At 41.2% G+C, this 20309-nt stretch overlaps 2 protein-coding genes across 2 annotated transcripts; both read right to left on the reverse strand.

Moving 5' to 3' along the window:
• Positions 1–115: 115 nt before the first annotated feature.
• Positions 116–7170, reverse strand: ppp1r8b (protein phosphatase 1, regulatory subunit 8b). Its single transcript, XM_080749194.1, has 7 exons — positions 7103–7170; positions 5927–5987; positions 4682–4835; positions 3798–4015; positions 2905–3049; positions 2363–2427; positions 116–1611 (listed from the first exon to the last, which is right to left on the reverse strand). The coding sequence occupies exons 1-7, from the start codon at positions 7153–7155 to the stop codon at positions 1258–1260; spliced, it is 1050 nt and encodes a 349-aa protein (XP_080605320.1). The 5' UTR covers positions 7156–7170; the 3' UTR covers positions 116–1257.
• Positions 7171–8252: 1082 nt separating this feature from the next.
• On the reverse strand, positions 8253–17081 carry LOC308303772 (neurogenic locus notch homolog protein 2-like). The gene is made up of 6 exons (XM_080748267.1): positions 16992–17081; positions 13391–13485; positions 12062–12149; positions 11585–11725; positions 9980–10236; positions 8253–9025 (listed from the first exon to the last, which is right to left on the reverse strand). The coding sequence occupies exons 3-6, from the start codon at positions 12096–12098 to the stop codon at positions 8924–8926; spliced, it is 537 nt and encodes a 178-aa protein (XP_080604393.1). The 5' UTR covers positions 12099–12149; positions 13391–13485; positions 16992–17081; the 3' UTR covers positions 8253–8923.
• Between the last annotated feature and the right edge of the window lie 3228 nt (positions 17082–20309).

A 20309-nucleotide genomic window follows, 5' to 3' on the forward strand; every position in this document is an offset into this window, starting at 1 on the left:
CTTTAACCAGGAATGAAAATATTCAAAGTCAAGGAGCTACGAGTCAAAGTTTCATTTTTTTAAAATTATTTACAGTCAGTTATTACAAAATCCACTCGTCCAATTGTAGGCCTAACGTTTGGGGCACAACATCAATGCAAAGCTGTTACAAATACAATAAGTTTTATTGACAAAGTAAAACCCCCTCTTTTTAATTTGGCTTTCAGAGACCATAGCATCTCTTGCAGAAGATGAAAACCCTTTGATTCCCAGAAAGGAGTACCATTTGTGTCAATTTCCAAAACTGACAAACTGTCAGTGGGTCTTCAATCTCTTCATAAACTTTTATATCCAAATTAGCCTTTGTACACATACGGTACAAACTTAATGTTAAATGTACAGTATTATGTAGTGCACAGCAAAATGCTGTTTTGAATGCCTACATAACTATTTCACATTCAGTATACCAACACAGCTTACTAGCAGGAAGCGCGCACACAATTTGGATGAGAATACATACTGTAGCTTGTTTCAACAGAAAACATTTCTATCTTTCGTTTCTGTGCACAAGTCACCATCTAGTGGCTAGCAGGATAAACTCCAATATACCCACTTCCTAAATTAGGACATGTTGGCCTAACACTGGCCTAACATTGAAAACCAAGATGATGCCCACATTATTTCTTATAACGTCTTGATAACAAAATAAAGTTCCTCTTTTGATTAAAACTGAACTCATTTCATATCCAGATGCTTCAGTCGTTGACAATTCCTACATCTCGTATAAAAGTGTTTTATCCTTGCTCAATAGTTTATCAAAATACATCAAAATAAAAGGTAGTGAGTGAAGAAAAAAAAAAAAGAAAAGTTTAGTTGGAAAAAAACAAAACAAAACCATACAGTATAAAAGGATTTGTAACTCTGTGAGTGACACTATATTCATGACGCTTGACAATGGCGAGTACGCCAAACCAATGCTCCGGGACACAAATGCTTGCTGCCTGCCAACTCTTAGAAGTTTCTCCCAACGCCATGGACAAGATTCCACAACGTTCTGGTCTGGTGGAATGCCTTTTGAACAATGTATATTTATTTATTGTGATGATGGAGTAACGAAACAAAAAAACAAACACACACAACCGAACAAAGAGAGAACTATATAAAAGAAAATCTGAGAGGTGAATGACTCCACCTCTCATCAGGTCACAGTCCCTGATGTCACAGCTGGTAACCTGAGTCAGCCCCCTGTGTGGGTGTGGGGGGGGGGAGTGGGAGGGATCAGATAAGTAGGGAGGGGGTGGGTTTCTTGCCCGGCCACGCCTCTTTGGCGTACTTCTTCTTGCGTGGCTCGTTGTTGTGGCTGTCGGGGAGGTAGGGGCCCATGACGGGCGTGGGGTTGAGCTTGACGGGTGGCTGGGGGGCCCCTGGGGCAATGTCCACCTCCGGGGCCGGGTTGGGGAAGAGGTGCGGGAGCCCTCCCAGGATGGTGGCCCCCGAGGGGGCTCCGGTGGGCTGGTTCTCGTGGCTGGTGGGGGGCAGGTCGCCGTACAAACCGCTGTTCAGGCCATAGTGCATGCGTTTTGAGGCGACGTCGTCGAGTCCTAAGGTGTTTTGTCCCTCGACTCTCCGTTTCTGAAGACGACAAGAAAGATGAAACAGCCATACATTCATACGGTCTACATTTCTCAGTAAATGTATTAGCTTACTAAATGTCATAGATGAAAGTATATTATATTTAATATCTATTATATTATTAGGTTTGAAGGATATAGATTCATAAAATGTGGTCTACTTTACATGCTCATTCGACCATAAACGTATCAGCCAATTAGTATGCATTTTAGATTAAGGTATACATTTTATCTGGTCAATAGGTATGCATTACTATTTCGCCCAAAACGTTTTAAATAAGAAATTATGTTTTGGCCAAACTCAAAACGACCACCCAAAGCAGTTGACACAAAAGAAAGCATAAAGTTAGTTCCTTCCTTTACTTATGTAAAGCAACACTCTTTCACTTTCAGTAGGCACACATAACTCTTTTGCTTTCAGTACCCCCCACCAAAAAAAAGGAAACAAGACAAACTCTTTTCTCATCTCATCTATCTGCATGAATCACGTAGGTCATCTAAACAGTTAATTTCACCGAATGCTGGGGCGCCCGCTGGCCTACAGGTCCAGGCGCATACCACATAGGGCATTGCCACATAGGCAAACTGCTTGTAGTAACAAAGTAACAAAGTTATTTCATATTACACAAATAAGTAGAGAGTACTGTACGGTAGAGTAAATGCCATTCGCCTTGTTTTTGGAAGGGGTCACATCACATATAGAACAATGCAGCTTTACGTTAAACTAAGCATATAAGAGAATCAACTCCTACCTTGATAGGGACAACAGCAGTCTGCACCATATTCCTGAAGCGACCAACGGAGGGGTCCACATCCTCTGTAATCATTTTAATGTGAAGAGGAAAAAAAAGAAGAAAATAATCAATGTTTTTGCCGTGATGTCATCCTTACCAAATGCACATCTGGAGAAATGTGTTCACCAGACAATTCTTGATAGGAAGCTATGACAAACATATATACATTTCAATCCATATGTTATTCAAGTTAAATGTTGACCTGTTGAATTTGTAAAGTTATACACCAAAATATATCAACTACCAGTCACATCATTTACAGTTTACTCATGTTTGACATTTTGCATGGGCTTCAATATGTCTCAATGACTGCATTTACATGTGACCCTAATATTCCACTAATGATCAGAATGAAAGCCCACTGAAAATAAAAATACATTGCGTAAATACCTCAATCGGAATACAAACCAGTCCCAGAAAAAATTTCCATTAATTGTTACAAGCATAGAGAGTTTTGTGGCTGGGTAGAGGTGGGAAACGGTCACTTAAGCGTGCCATACCTGGGTTGATGATGTCATCGTCCTCGCTGAAGGTCACCCTGGAGTTCTTCCTCTTCCTCTTGGGCCTCACGATCTCTAGGTTTCCCTCCTCGATGGTCAGAGTGGAGATGCGTTTGTTGTGGGCTGTGTTGAACTCTGTCAGATTCTGTTCGAATGTAGACACAATGTAGGGGTGAAATAACATTAACGTGGTCATTGTCAACCTTTCTGGATACAATAAGGCTCTGTGCATAGCTGTAGTCCCGGGTTTCCAGAAGGTGGCATACCCGTGTGCGGGACCTGTTCCATGCGGTTACATTTGTACCAAATATTATTGGCTTGACAGGAAACAAACATGAAGGTGTCATTTGTACTTCCCGTTCAAATCTGCTGCCAAGCCAATCAAACACAAAGCAAAGCAAAGCAATTTGGAGAAAGGTGCTCCAAGTATAAATGTACCATTTACCATTGTACTAACCTCGCGTCACCAGACTTTCCACATTGGAGGAAAGGCTGGTATTTGTTTTAAACGGGCGATGGCCTAAAGCGGCAACAGGCAGAAGAAGCAGCGTGTTTTGGTCCCCCCTTTTTTTTTTCCCAATCCCTATTTAAATGCTCGAGAAGTGTAGTCTTGCCAGTCGCTATATGTTGGACTAAAAGATGGATATACCAAACAAACTTTTCAAAGAATATGCAAAACTATGCTGCATGAGAGCACGTGGAATTATTTGGGCTTAAAACTGACTCCAGTTTGGTAGTTCCAGCCAAAGTGTAGTCCATATGATGACTACAAAATGACGTAGGCTGTTTCTGCTCCCGACCCGATCAGAAACCCGAAATTGGAAGTGATCCCATCATCCCAGGCTACCATTTGACTAATAGTGGTATTTCACAAGTAACTCCAACAAACGTACTTCTAACTCTGTCTCTTCCTCTGGGAGCCCCAGCAATCCTTTCAGCTCCTCATCTTCTCCTGTTTTACTGTCTCCTGCTGTGGTTGATCCCTGGGTCTGGGGTTTCTCTCTGATGGTGTAGGTCCGTGTCGAGGCCCCAAAAGATATGGTGGAGTCTATGGGAACCTGCTGAGGCTTGTGGGCCTCCAGGCGAATATGTCCAAGGAAGGTGCCATGTGCTAAGATGGGCACAATAAATAAATTATTTAAATAATGTCTGGACAGGTTTCTTCACTGATTTCTGACACTGTCTGCAGGTGGCAACAACAGCAGTTTTATTTGTCATACAGTGCTTAGAATATTGTATTGAATGAATCTGTATTCAAGATGGGCATAGATTTAAAGAGATATTTCACTTTCAAACATGTTTGGGGTGATTTTAACATCTGTTTGGGCCTTTATTATGATTACCCCAGACAGTTTGTATGTTGCTTGATTCAGTATTTACTAGATATTTGATATTCATTTTATCAAAACCATTGTTAACTTCAAACTCAATATTAGCCATGTAAGATTCATCGAAAACCCTCTGTCCTTATTTCCGGAGTGTGTTTTTCTTGTTTTCCTTTTAATTGATCTTATCTTATTTCATTAATTTCTTTCATTTTCCAAAAAATATAAAAAAAAAGTTATGATAAAAGTATGATAAAAAACATGGTTAAAATAGAGTTTGAAGTTACAATGGGTTTGTATAGGAGGGGGGCGTGTCTGATCAAATGAATATCAAATATTAAATACTGAATCAAGCAACTTAAAAAAGCTGAAACTTGTTTGAAAGTGAAATATCCCTTTAAAAGCGGCATATCAACAGCTGAGTTACAATGGAATTTTGAATGCTTTCTTACTACTGTTGAGGTCTATGAGGAACAGCCTCTTCAGGTGCTTGTGGTAGACCAGGGCAGCATGGGCGCGAGAGCATGACTGATGGTCAATGGTAAAGTCACACCAATCTGGGTTCCTACCAATCAGGTAGTATTTCTTCTCGTCTATGATAAGTTTCTACACAGAAAGAGAGAGAGAGAGTTCAATTCTTCAAACAATTCAGAAAATATGGCATTAAAATATCGTCACTGTCGTGTGGAAAACTTTTATGTCTAAAACTGTTTAGGAAATGGATGTATTTTTCTCAGATGGATCCAATTTAGTTATCAATTACTCACAACCTCTTGTTTCATTGGTTCAATATTAAAACAGACAGTCCCACTAACCACTTTCACTTGAAAATCTCTTTAAAAATAGTAGAATTGCAGACAAGCTCACACCTTGTGAGCTTGTAGATTTCTACCAGACACTAGACAGTGACGATATGCAACTGTTTCTCTGTGCCTCTGAGTCATAACTCAACAGTGTCGCTTCCCACTGAAAAGCTTAAAGATCAGGGCTGACTTTGTTGTGGCACCCTTTGGAAACCTGGACAGCCATAGAGCTCATCCCCGCACTGGGAATGAGGACTGTCAGGTGAGTATCTGGTGCGGCTCACACAATGACTTGTTCCATACGAATCTACCTGGCACATTGTTTAAAATAAAGCTCTATATTTTGATAGTAACATCTTCCCGTCTCTCTCCAGCTCTCAGGCCGGGAACACATTTTGCTGTTTGGGAGGGGCTTTACAGTACATGTACAGTATGTAGCAACATATTTGTTTTGTAGGCTAGTTTCTGATTTAGCCCTATTCTATAGGTTAGGCCTAAATGGGTTAAAAAGAGAAAACAACATTTTCAGGTGGGATGCCAATTTTCAGGCAATCAGGACAGTGACCATTTATCAGCTTAAAATTGACAGTGTTACAATTCTAATTCTGTTCTCTTCCAAATCACTTGTTTATCCTGTATCCTATATGAGTTCCCTCTCCTGATATGAAATTGGTATCCTGACCTTTTCTGTTTACTCAAAGAGCTGGAGACACAGTGAGACCCCGGTTAATTGGCTACAGAACAAACATCTACTCTAAATGATTGCTATCAGAATATAGACGCATTTAACACTTATTTATAACAAAAATATGTAACTTACATGACCTTTGAGCAGTTCTACACAAATACTATAAAATGCCAGTCTGTAATAGCAGAGTAAAATGTTTTACTTACCTCTATGAGCTTATCCCCCTTCATCACGTCTAAATGGAGCCCTGGGGGCGGCTTGCCTGCCCTGAAAACAAAGCAACCATAACTGAACCCTTTCCACACGGAAAAAACATCATCAACCTGAATGTCAGCCACAAGCTCTATGGATAGCGGGTTCACGATTACATTATTTCTTATACTAACATCAGTGTAAAATGTCTCGTTTTAGTCTGCGTGTCTGGCAGTGGTGTAAAGTAACTAATTACATTTACTTTAAGTACTGTACTTAAAATGTTGAGGCATTCGTTTAACTTGGTATTTTCAATTTCCAGAACTTTTACTTCCACTCCACTACATCTCAGAGAAATATTGTACCGTACTTTTACTCCACTACAATTATTTGACATTAGTTACTAGTTATTTTGTATATTATGACTATTATTTCGAAACATACATTAACCAGTTCAGCCTACATTTTGACCATTTGAAAATAGCAGATCTACAAGCTCAAAAGTGAGCTTGTAGATCTGCTATTTTCAGAATATCTTTTATACATTTTATTTATTTGAAAACTTGTGAAATGTAGACATTATGCATAATAAGTATTTTCTACTTTTGGTACTTTAAGTACATTTTGATACCAATACTTTTGTACTTTTTCCCAAGTCAATTTAGAATTCCTGACTTTCACTTGCAACAGAGTAGGCCTATTTCTTCATTGCAGCATATTGATACTTTTTACTGTCTTAAGTAAAACATCTGAGACACTTTTTCCACCACTGGTGGTGTCTATCTGGCCTTTGAGTGAATGCTTGCACAGAGAAGCGTACAGTTACTACAGTAGCGTCAGCGTCGTCTTAGTTACTGCTGGGTGGATCCTGATGCGATCAGATCAGGACGGAACATTATAATATGAAAAAAAAAAAAAAAAAAAAATCAAATGGTTGTGTTGCATTTTGCGTTACATTTGGTAGTATCAGTTACAGCCAGGGATATCACTAGGTTACTGGGTTAACGGCTAGTGGGCTTGGCTATAGCTAGCTGCACGTCTCTCTGCCTACAAGAAGACTAGTGCAACAATGGCTCCTCGGTCAGTCCATATCAACAAGTAACCTTAACGACCATTTGCTTGCGGTAAATGACGCTGAATGCATTCGGCATAACACAACTTGGGATGACGTGCATGTTTGATTTGCTCACCATGATGGGCAATCAAAAGGTGGAGCGGTTTCTCTGGTTGTTTTAGCCGCCATCTTGCTTCATGTTCTAAACCCAAAGTGCATGCTGGGTAGAAGAGTCTAAACTATAGCACCTTGTTGTGGTGGGAGTTGTAGTCCCAACATACTAGCCTGGCGGGGCCCGACGTCATCTGCGTTCACTCACTCATTCCTTCCACAGTATAATAACAATATACTGTGGAAGGAATGAACACAGATAACGTCGGGCCCCGCCAGGCAACCAACATACTGCCACAGCCACACTCTCCGGCCGGGGACCCCCAGGGGTTCTTTCTTGGAGTTCAATGAGGGGGTTAAATGATAGTTTGGAAATGAACCCTCATAGGTCTGTAACTCAGAGAGAGTGTACAAATGGAACCAGGTGGAAATGGGTCCATTTGGTAACATACATTAATTAGGCTATAAATTGGGTCGCAGAGATAGAAATACAATTAAATGGGGGTACGTAGCAGCCTAATACCATGTCAAACTGGGGGTCCTTGAAATAAAATGGTTGGGAATAACTGCTAGAACCGTAAAAAAAAAAAAAAAACATCTCTTATTATGGGGGGCCCTGGCATATCTTTTCAAATGGGGGTCCTTAATGAAAACGTTTGAGAATCACTGCTCTCCCTGCTGAAAAAACCAGCTAAGACCAGCTTAAGCTGGTCCAGCTAAAACCAGCTACTTTTTGCTGGTCTTAGCTGGACCAGCTTAAGGGTAGGTTTTCACCGCCATCTTGCTTTTTGACCAGCTTTATGCTGGTAGGTTTAGCTGGTCTATGCTGGTTTAAGCTGGTGTTATTAGCTGGTTTTGGTTTAGCTGGTAGCTGGTTTAAGCTGGTATTATTAGCTGGTCAAAGCTGGTTTAGGTTTAGCTGGTCAAAGCTGGTTAAAGCTGGTAGCTGGTATAGCTGGTATTATTAGCTGGTCTAAGATGGTTCAGGTTTAGCTGGTCTATGCTGGTAGATGGTTTAAACTGGTATTATTAGCTGGTAGCTGGTCTAGGCTGGTTTAAGCTGGTAGGTACATTAACTTTGCCTGGAAAGGATGCATGGTCATGGTGAATTTCAGCCAGGTTCTCACAGCACATGCCATATAAAAACAGTATATAAAAGTGAGCAAAATCATATATCAATTTCATACATACATACATTTATTTAACACAGCTTACAAAGAACCTCAAAAACAACATTCATAAATAAATAACAAATAAATACATAAACTTCAAGATCTGTGAGAACAGTTGTGCTCGTCAAATTTCATACCTAATTTGGTTTAACCCATTTAGGCCTAACCTCCTAAATCAGAAATTAGCCTACAAAAACAAATATGTTGCAACATACTGTACATGTACTGTAAGCCCCTCCCATACACTAAAATGTGTACCCGGCCTGAATGGGTTAAAGCTTTATGGAGCAGCATCTTCACATACATTTGTCGTTTTATCTTTAAACTACTCCTTTAAGTTACTACCCAGCAGTACATGAGCAGTTATGACCAATGATTATTCCATCGGGAGTTACTTCCACAGCAAGTAAATGAGGACTCTCCCTTTTTTTCCCATGGATCTGTAGCATTTTGCATTCATAGAAGTAGCTATGAGCGTTAAGTCACATACATGAGTTTGTGTGTGGATAGTTGCGGCCCAGTTGTGTTTGTGGGTGGATAGTTCTGGCCCAGGCCTGCTGCAGTCTGCATTCTCTCTGTAGTTCATTGAACTTTGCGGTGATAACGCAACCATTGCCATTGTCCAGGGTGAGATATCTGCAGCGCCTCTACATCTTTTGTCTATTGTCCTTTCTTTAGATGTCCTTTTTTCTGAAATGAATCTCCCCATAGCCGTCTTCCTCTTGTAAGATCTTCTGCATTAATGGTCTTCTCCTGCAGCTACCACTGGAATCAGTCTGAAAGAAAACAAACAACAATCCCCACCAACAAAAAAATATATAATTAGAGGAAAGAAAAGATGAGTATTAAAATGTTTTCATTTACCTCTATTGTTTTATCGATTTTAGTGCGTACAAGTGGCTAAATATGTAATTTTAGACACAATAAGCTGTCAATTTCTTTGTTACTATTTACACCAGCACCTATTTTTATTTTATTTTTTATTTTATTTAACCAGATAAAAACACATTGAGACATGATCTCTTTTTCGAGTGTGACCTGGCCAAGAGGCAGAAATAAAAAATTACACAATCCTTGCTTACATACAACTTACAAGACATCACAACAAAAATAGAACATCCATGATACACAAACAGATACCTAAAAACTCCAAAAATACAAAGTGTACACTAAATAATAAACTAGTTTGCAATTCACAGGTAGCAGTACACGCACAGTGTGCCCAATGTACCCAAAGGAAGAGATCACAGAGCAAATTAATTACAGGTCTGAAAAAGTGCAAGCGTTTGTAGGTCTATAAGTCACATCTGCCCATGAAAAAGTGTAGTTTTTTTTAATGTCCAACATATTTGTATTTAACTTCGTTAAGTTAACATGAGTATAACTAAACACATTTTAAACTAAATCAAAGTGTTACATTTCACGATTCCAATTCAAAAGAAGCAAAAATAGCATATCTACAATAGCAGGCTCAAGTGGTTAAATATCTAAAAAAAAAAAATGTTTTACATGAATCCAAAATACACTGATGATTGTGCTGTCAAATTATGAAACTATATGGAATCTATGAAAAGGTTTGGGGGGGTCCCTGCTTCATCTCTCCCTCAACTAAGGGGCCCTTGGCCTGAAAACGTTGAAGACCCCTGATCTAGTAAGCATAAGCGGTTTTGCATAATAAAACTGTAATCACGATGTTAGTTCAACATGGAATTCCTATGCTATTCTCTCACCTGGAAGACTCCCTGCATGCGTCGGCGGACACGGCGACGTGCAGCGGGGTTCTGCCCATGTGGTCCAGCAGCCTCTTGGCGGCATCTGCGCTCTCCCGTGTGGTCGGTCTGCACCGCCAGCGTGGCACTCTGGGTGATGAGGTCCGAGATGATGCTGGGGCCCGGCTCGTCGCCTCCGCTCTCCTCCTCGCCGTGCAGGCCGCACTCTGAGCTTCCTCCGGTACGCAGAGACGCCAGCATCAGCGGGATGATGCTGTCTGGGGGAGAGGATAACAGAGGGATACATGGTTCAGCCGGGGTTCATCTGGAGGAGTTAAGGTCGTTACACACTGCTGTGTTTTTTCTGCCGAATATAGGAGCGAATTTCAGAGCACTTAAAGAAATCAACCTCACGTTATGTTAATCACGATTGCACACTCCCGCCCAATTCGTATTTATTTTTCGACCACAGGGTCCCTTGCTCTCTCTCTCTGTCTTTGCCCTGAAAAAAAGTATTTCGCAAAGAAAAAACGCAGCAGTGTGCAACCAGCTTTACAGTACATTTTCTATTTATTTCCAAACCTTCAAAATGTAAACTATTCTGTTCTCCCCAATTGACGAATTGGGAGTCATTCTCCCAGTTCCCTTTGAACTATGCACTACACCAGGGGTGGGCAACTTTGATGATTGAGAGGGCCACTATATTTCCACTGTCACTCCAGAGGGCCACATTGCATATTGCTACGTCCTACTTTGTCATTCTAGTATCTCATACAAAAGAAGCAAAAATAGCCGATCTACAAGCTCAAAACGCGTCGTGCTGCAACACATTTTGAGCTGTAACACTTTGATTTAATTTAAAATGTGTCGCTGGTTTTCCATGTATGCACTACACACTCCCTGTTGCTTCTAACCCCTACTGTTGGTCTTGCGGAGCACGTATACAACTACATGCATCCTCCGATGCACATGGAGTCACTGATCGTTTATTTTCACCTGTCAGTGAGGTGTGCATAACGGATGCTATCCCTCATGATTCTACTCCTCTCTGAACTGGTGCCCCAACCAGCAAGGTGGGAGTGCTGAGAGGCATGTAGTTTACCCCTTGCTTTAGTCAGTGTGTCGGACACCCAAATTTACAATAAAATGAACTATCCAAAAACAAATTCAAGTTCATGGCGATTGAGCCAACTGTATTAAAACCAACCAACATCCAAAGTGCTGACAATATCCTTACTAAATGTGTATTCTTTTGTAAATGGCCGTATTAGACCGAGAGAAGAACAACAGTGAAGAAGAAATAAAAAAAGGGGGCAGAATAGACCAGTTCCACCTGATGTGGGAAAGATTTCTTCTCCATGTTAATGGATTGTAATGACAAGTGTTTCTATTTGTATGGATAGCATAGCATAGAAATCCTCCTTCCCTTTTTATTTTTAGCTGTTTTTGTTTTGGACTCTTGTGTAGGTATTTGGTTATGTTGTGTTGTTCAAAAATCCAATAAAATATGAATCACACACTCACAGTCTCACACTCACTCACACTCACACACACACACACACACACACACACACACACACACACACACACACACACAAAAGAAGCAGTCAAAACAATAAGCCATACCTGGTCCTTTGACATTGACACCCAGACAATCTGAGTCCAGGTCGGCCTGAGGTCGGGTGAGGAAGAGGTCAGCAGCCTTGCCTTGCTGCAGCGTCCACTCTCTCCTCCATCCATGCTGGGCAGCAGAGGCCTGTCTTCCATCTGGCAGGGGTTTTAAATACGCTTTAGTACACATGGCTTTGTCTGTTTGTCCTGTGTCTGTCCGGACTGTCATTGGTCAATTGGTGTCCGTTTGTATGGCCAAGGTCAAATTGGCCAAGGTTCGCGGGACGCTTAATGAAATTAACGCACTTCACACTGGGGGTGATTTTGACGTTCTGTATAGTATTTATGGGCTAGAATATATACTGGATGGTTAGCAATGTTTTTGTCCATGGTCATGTTGCGTTTTATTGTCTATTTTTATTTCACTTATTCTTCCAATGTGAAGCGAAAGCCAAGTGTTCACAAGTAAAGTTTCTGTTCCATTCTTCTCACCTGTGGTTTCTTGGGTGGAACCTCCTCCTCCAACCATCTCTGACTCCTGCCTCCATCGATAAGGGCCCCGTCCTGGGTCTTAAAGTTCCTAAGCAGAGAGAATCAGCGCTTTCATTTCAAGCTACAACATATACTGTGTGTGTGTGTGTGTGTGTGTGTGTGTGTGTGCGTGCGTGCGTGCGTGCGTGCGTGCGTGCGTGCGTGCGCGCACGCACACAGAGCAACGTGATTGTTTTATCAAAGGAGCCCTCTAAACCAGTGGTTCCCAAACTTTTCAGGCCGCGACCCCCAAATAATCATATAATTTACCTGGGGACCCCTCATCCTGACAAGCACTAAGAGTTGAGGAATTACATTTTGTATGTGAAAATAGCAGAGAAAATTTCAGCCTCTTATATTTTACAATTTGACCAATGTTTAATTTGTAATTTCAGAGGTATTAAAAAGTCCTTAAATTGTCACATTAGAAATATACATTAATTTAATCATCTGGGGACCCCCCCAAAATAATTATGGTGGTCCCGACCCACAGGTTGAGAACCACTGCTCTAAACAACAAAGGCGTTCTGTAAGAATAGCAACAGAAACCCCTCATCCATCCATCCATCCATCCATCCGTCCACTCACTTCATTCCAAAGTATAATACAATAGAAACATGGCAAAGGGAGCAATGATATGGTTTGCCCATAGGCTTGTGGATTCAAAGCTTTCTGCTGTTTCTGTAACTATTTCTGTGTACTTCCAGTTTCTGTGTAGAAAAGAAAGCCACTCATTGCATATGTGCTCACTCCATTCTACTTGTGTGGCGTGATGTAGGCATATCTAATTAATATTAATGTTTGTTTTATATAGATTTGTATCAGTGGGCCGTGGTTTCGCTGTACTTGCAGCCAGAGAGCAGACACTTCGTCAGCAGACCACCTGCAGTTACACTCACTGTGGTGTCTGTTATCTGGTTCTCTCTCACAACTTCAAGTCACAAGTCAGACAGTTCTTTAGATTTTAGGGTAGTTACTTTCTTCGTATTTGGTGTTTATCATATTAGTATTTTCAATGGTCGTTGACTCGTTCCGAGCCGAATCACCACCGTGTTTACATGCCGTGGCCCTTGAGAGAACGCTGTTATGCGGCTGCTGATTATTAATCAAACTAATAACAGGCTTCTATGCATGGCTGTAGTTATTTTTTTTAAGGTGACACTGTGACCCGTTTGCCGTTCGGTTTTGTCATAGCTTTGTTTGTTTGGCTCGGCAGCAAATGTGTATTTCTGGTTGAAATATTGTGCAGCCGAGACAACATCATAATGCTGACTTTTTCACCAAACATACCTCTCAGTTTCAGTTGCGTTGGGGTGAAAGCTGATGTTTTTCAGCAAATCCTGTGGTTTTCAGGACAGCTGTCCCAAAAATTTCACCGCTTGCTCCTTGACAAAGAGGGAATATTTTGTATGCAACCCACACCACCACACCCTATGTGGATCAGAAATGAAATAGAATTTTTAGAAATAAGTAAACTATCGTGACTGACACTTTATGGATGACAAACTTGGCACTTAGCTGAAACAGACACATGACAAAATGGCTTATTATGGAAACTCAAGTCATTTTACACAGTTAAATAGCCTAGTTAAGAACACAAAACAAATAATGTATTACCTAAACCAGGGGTCTTCAACGTTTTCAGGCCGGGGACCCCCAAACTGATGGGGAGATGGAGCAGGGAGCCATATTTTTTATTTTATTTTAAACATGTACAAGTTACAGCGAGCAGGGTGGGCCGTACCACTACCATTTCTAAACATACTGAGAACCAATGTCAATAATATCAACAATCTGTCAAATGCATAGTAGTCATGTATTCAAGCTATTCAAAATGGATAGTCATGATTTATTGTAAAAAAAAAAAAAAAAAATTAAATCTTTTTTTTTTTTTTTTTTAAAGCAATAATTTCGCGGACCCCCTGGCCCTGCAGTACCTCCGCGGACCCCCTAGGGGTCGCGGACCCCCTGTTGAAGACCCCTGACCTAAACAAACACAACAGAATGGGTGTATTATTATTATGAGCAAGCTATCAAAGCCACACGATGAAATGCAGTATCTCTCACTCTCTCTCACTCTCACACACACACTCTCACACACACACACACACACACACACACACACACACACACACACACACACACGTAATTCAAAGTAGACCTATTGTATAAATAAACTCAAGACAATATTGTCTTGAGTTTATTTATACTATAGACCCCTTTCTGGGCCCGCCCCTTTCCCCCCTCCCCCTGAGCGGCAGCCATGATGGAGTTACTGCTGCAGCAGTGTGTGTCTATGTCTATGTCTATGGAGATGGGACTTTTAATGAAATTAGTCATTACCAGTCCCATCTCCATGATATTTAGATCTAATTCCTTCGCCAGTTCCATCCGCATGATTTGTAGATCTAATTCTATGAGTCCCATCCACATGATTTGTAGGTCTAATACCATCGCCAGTCCCATCCTTATGATTCGTAGATCTAATTCTATCTGTTCCATCTCAATTATGTTTAGGTGTAATTCCATCGCCAGTTCCATCCAAATGATTTGTAAATCTAATTCTATGAGTCCCATCTCCATGATTTGTAGGTCTAATTCCATCGCCAGTCCCATCCTTATGATTTGTAGATCTAATTCTGTCTGTTCCATCTCAATTATGTTTAGGTCTAATTCCATCGCCAGTTCTATCCGCATGATTTGTAGATCTAATTTTATGAGTCCCACCCACATGATTTGTAGGTCTAATACCATCGCCAGTCCCATCCTTATGATTCATAGATCTAATTCTATCTGTTCCATCTCAATTATGTTTAGGTGTAATTCCATCGCCAGTTCCATCCAAATGATTTGTAAATCTAATTCTATGAGTCCCATCTCCATGATTTGTAGGTCTAATTCCATCGCCAGTCCCATCCTTATGATTTGTAGATCTAATTCTATCTGTTCCATCTCAATTATGTTTAGGTCTAATTCCATCGCCAGTTCTATCCGCATGATTTGTAGATCTAATTCTATATAGTTCCATCGTCATGATTTGTAGATCTAATTCCATCACCAGTCCCATCCCCATGATGTGTAGGTCCAATTCTATCGCCAGTTTCATCCGCATGATTTGTAGATCTAATTCTATCAGTCACATCTCAATTATGTTTAGATCTAATTCCATCGCCAGTTCCATCCCCATGATTTGTAGGTCTAATTCGATACAGTCCCATCCACATAATTCATCTGCTTACAATAAATGTGACAAATCTCTGTGAGTATGTATGTATGTATGTAATCCACTTATCTCGAGAAACGTTCGTCCCACCGGCTTCAGATTCGGCACATGAATTAGATCTACAAATCATGTGGATGGAACTAGCAATAGAATTAGACATACAAATGATAGGGATGGGACTGGTGATGGAATTAGATCTACAAATCATAAGGATGGGACTGGCTATGGAATTAGACCAACAAATCATGGGGATGGGATACATAGAATTAGATCTACAAATCATGCAGATGGAACTGGTGATGGAATTAGACCTACACATGATGGGGATGGGACAGATAGAATTAGATCTACAAATCATGCAGATGGAACTGGTGATGGAATTAGACCTACACTTTATGGGGATGGAACTGGTGATGGAATTAGATCTACAAATCATGGGGATGTGACCCTATGGAATTAGATCTACAAATCATGCGGATGGAACTTGCTATGGAGTTAGACCTACAAATAATTGAGATGGGACTAATAGAATTAGATCTACAAATCATAAGGATGGGACTGGTGATGGTATTAGACCTACAAATCATGTGGATGGGACTCATAGAATTAGATCTACAAATCATGCGGATGAAACTGGCGAAACTGGTGATGGAATTGTACCTACACATTATGGGGATGGAACTGGTGATGGAATTAGATCTACAAATCATGGGAATTAGATCTAAAGAATATGGAGATGGGACTGTATCGAATTAGCTATAGAATTTGACCTTCACATAATTGAGATGGGACTGATAGAATTAGATCTACAAATCATAAGGATGGGACTGGCGATGGAATTAGATCTACAAATCATGAGGATGGAACTATATAGAATTAGATCAACAAATCATGTGGATGGAACTGGCGATGGAATTAGACCTACACATAATTGAGATGGGACTGATGGAATTAGATCTACAAATCATAAGGATAGAACTGGTGGTGAAATTAGATCTAAAAGTCATTGGGATGGATCTGATAAAATTAGATCAACAAATCATGCAGATAGAACTGGCGATGGAATTAGACCTAAACATAATTGAGATGGAACAGACAGAATTAGATCTACAAATCATAAGGATGGGACTGGCGATGGAATTAGACCTACAAATCATGGAGATGGGACTCATAGAATTAGATTTACAAATCATTTGGATGGAACTGGCGATGGAATTACACCTAAACATAATTGAGATGGAACAGATAGAATTAGATCTACGAATCATAAGGATGGGACTGGCGATGGTATTAGACCTACAAATCATGTGGATGGGACTCATAGAATTAGATCTACAAATCATGCGGATGGAACTGGCGAAGGAATTAGATCTAAATATCATGGAGATGGGACTGGTAATGACTAATTTCATTAAAAGTCCCATCTCCATAGACATAGACATAGACACACACTGCTGCAGCAGTAACTCCATCATGGCTGCCGCTCAGGGGGAGGGGGGAAAGGGGCGGGCCCAGAAAGGGGTCTATAGGTCCAGCATTGTAGCCCCTTTTACGAACTCCCGTTAGCATCGCGCTAGCGCTTTATGCTAGCGAAAAAAGGGGTTCTGCACTGACTGACCGTCATGTTTCAGGGCTATATTAATAGTATTTCTGTGTGTCAAAACTCACCTTAAGATGTCCGCTTCTGTTCTCCTTTCTTCTATCTTCTCTGAATCCGGTTTATTGCTGTGTTTATTGCATCCAGCAGCGCAACGCAACATCACAACTCTGTTAACAATGACTAGAGACAGCAGAGCAGCGCGAGCGAATCTTGGCGCCTCCTCTCGGATAAGCAACCTAGAATGCACCGGGCGTGTCGCGTGCAAAAAAAGAACAGATCTACAAGCTCACAACGCGTCGAATTGCGCAGCGTTGTAGATCTTTAGATCTGTTCTGTCTGTAACCACAGCAACGCAGCTCGCACAGAATGCTCTCCAATGCATTCTTCTGTCCTATGATTCTGTCACTGTGTGACTGCTTTTTTTCTTTTCCTTTTTCTTCTATTGTTCTAAGTTCTGCTTTGGCTTCATCCAGGAAGGGAGTTTTCTTTATAATGAATGGATGGATGCATTAATGGATGCATGTTGTCTTAATGATATTATAATAATAATTATAATAATCATAATTTATTATACATATTTTATGTCACATACAAGAAATGTAAAATAAATACATAATTTCTAGAAGCCTATATAATTTCCCTGAATTAGTGATATGTCTCAAGTCTATCCTTATGTGTAGAGGAAAATAATAAAAAATAAGGGAATGGATCATAGTCATTGAGAAAGTGATGTAAAATACTATTTCCAGCAAGGCCAGTCAGGCTAGATAGATTTTTAGCAGGAGACTCCTGATTGTCTCCACCAGGCCGAAAGGCATGGCCGAGACGTTTTGCACCCTGGCTGTGCAAACGCACTCCCTGGATTTTCGTGTGTGTGTGTGTGTGTGTGTGTGTGTGTGTGTGTGTGTGTGTGTGTGTGTGTGTGTGTGTGTGTGTGTGTGTGTGTGTGTCCAGAGCAGAACCTCTACCCCAAATGTTTCATATAATATAAATATAATATAATCCCACTACATAATCAGAACTGCACCAAAAAATAGTGTGTGTTTGTGTGTGTGTGTGTGTGTGTGTGTGTGTGTGTGTGTGTGTGTGTGTGTGTGTGTGTGTTTCCATCTGTAACTCCACGTTCAGCAGTTTGTCTAAAAAACATAATACAAAAATCAATAACGCATGTACCTTGCCCAACATCAACTTTATCACATTCAGATGTGTCTCTACTTCTCATAATCCCAAAATGTTTACAATTTTTCCCCACATTTTGGCCTGTAGGCGGCATATATTGCGCAATCCTTAGTTGGGAGTGGAGTGTCATTATCATCACCAACGTCTCAGGTTACAAGAGGGAAGGGGGGGGGGTCAGATGCACACACACACACACAGAGAGAGAGAGAGAGAGAGAGAGAGAGAGAGAGAGAGAGGGGGGGGGGGGTACAGTAAAGTACAGTAAGGTACAGTACAGTACAGCAAGGTACAGTACAGTACAGAAAAGTACAGTACAGTAAGGTAAAGTAGATTACAGTAAGGTACAGTAGAGTATGAATGGATGGATGGATGGATGGATGGATGGATGGATGGATGTGGATGGATGGATGGATGTGGATGGATGGATGGATGTGGATGGATGGATGTGGATGGATGGATGGATGGATGGATGGATGGATGGATGGATGGATGGATGTGGATGGATGGATGGATGTGGATGGATGGATGGATGGATGGATGGATGTGGATGGATGGATGTGGATGGATGGATATGGATGGATGGATGTGGATGGATGGATGGATGGATGGATGGATGGATGGATGGATGTGGATGGATGGATGTGGATGGATGGATGTGGATGGATGGATGGATGGATGTGGATGGATGGATGGATGGATGGATGTGGATGGATGTGGATGGATGGATGTGGATGGATGGATGGATGTGGATGGATGGATGTGGATGGATGGATGGATGGATGGATGTATGGATGGATGGATGTGGATGGATGGATGGATGTGGATGGATGATGGATGGATGTGGATGGATGTGGATGGATGGATGGATGGATGGATGGATGTGGATGGATGGATGGATGTGGATGGATGGATGGATGGATGGATGGATGTGGATGGATGGATGTGGATGGATGTGGATGGATGGATGGATGTGGATGGATGGATGGATGGATGGATGGATTGATTGCCATTTACACTATTTAGCATTTTGGAAAAAACTGCATATTTAATGTTGAGCTATCCTAAATTTGTATTGCTTAGCTGCCCACTGGACTGTATCCATCTCTGGGTACAGGGGACTTTCGCATAGGAAAGGGGCCAGGCCCCCGCAGGGGGCTTTTTTCTAGTATATATTTATATAAATATAGTTAATATATAACTATAATATATAATTTTGAGTTGTATGACTTGAGGCATTACATTTTGTTTAATATGGCTCTTGCAGATCTACATGCTCAACCAGATCGTCTATTTTCACAATTTCTGCCTCTAATATTTGACAACAATGTTTATTTTGTTTTTGATTTTTTAATTTTAAAGGTTGAATAGTCATTTTAGAAATGTTACCCTCTAAATGTCTATACACTTATACTGTATGCTGTTTACTGTTGAGTGAGAAAACAATGTTAACATTGAGCTTAACATCTGGGGAACTCCCAAAATAATGTTGGGACCCCTCCTGGGGGTCCCGACCCACAGGTTGAGAACCACTGATCTAGTAACTTGTGTATGGACTCATCTGGGGTCCCGACCCACAGGTTGAGAACCACTGATCTAGTAACTTGTGTATGGACTCATCTGGGGTCCCGACCCACAGGTTGAGAACCACTGAAAACTTGACCAGCCTATCACTGGTCTATCCAGCCTTCTGACCAGTCACCAGCTATGTCCAGCTGCTAAGCTGGTCTTTTGCTGGTCTATCCAGCCTTCTGACCAGTCACCAGCTATGTCCAGCTGCTAAGCTGGTCTTTTGCTGGTCTATCCAGCCTTCTGACCAGTCACCAGCTATGTCCAGCTGGTAAGCTGGTCTTTTGCTGGTCTATCCAGACTTCTGACCAGTCACCAGCTATGTCCAGCTGGTAAGCTGGTCTTTTGCCGGTCAGTCCACCCATTTGACCAGCTACCAGCTTTGCTTAGCTGGTCTGTCCAGCCAGCCAGCTGGCTGACCATCAAAGACCAGCTGAATCCAGCTTAGACCAGCTATAACCAACTACACTGACAAACCAGCTGGACCAGCCTGACCAGCTTGTCCAGCCTGGTATACCATCTAAACCAGCCTCAGGCCAGCCTCAGACCATCTAAGACCAGTTAATACCAGCTTATAACCAGCTAAAACCAGCTACCATCTTAAGCTGGTTTTAGCTGGTTTTTTCAGCAGGGCTATGCTG

Source organism: Nannobrachium achirus, assembly GCF_963921795.1.
Source record: "Nannobrachium achirus genome assembly, chromosome: 2".
NCBI classification, from domain to species: domain Eukaryota; kingdom Metazoa; phylum Chordata; class Actinopteri; order Myctophiformes; family Myctophidae; genus Nannobrachium; species Nannobrachium achirus.

Bases quoted from the DNA above. Each gene is read 5' to 3' on its own strand.
- ppp1r8b (XM_080749194.1), bottom strand. From the start codon at position 7,155: ATGGCGGCTAAAACAACCAGAGAAACCGCTCCACCTTTTGATTGCCCA. The intron at 5,988-7,102 runs GTGAGCAAATCA...CTTTGTTTTCAG, and splicing joins CCTTTTGATTGCCCATCATG to GGCAGGCAAGCCGCCCCCAG. The intron at 4,016-4,681 runs GTAAGAAAGCAT...TGCCCATCTTAG, and splicing joins CCTCATAGACCTCAACAGTA to CACATGGCACCTTCCTTGGA.
- LOC308303772 (XM_080748267.1), bottom strand. From the start codon at position 12,098: ATGGTTGGAGGAGGAGGTTCCACCCAAGAAACCACAG. The intron at 11,726-12,061 runs GTGAGAAGAATG...AACCCCTGCCAG, and splicing joins TTCCACCCAAGAAACCACAG to ATGGAAGACAGGCCTCTGCT. The intron at 9,026-9,979 runs GTGAGAGAATAG...GTTTTCTTTCAG, and splicing joins GCATGCAGGGAGTCTTCCAG to ACTGATTCCAGTGGTAGCTG.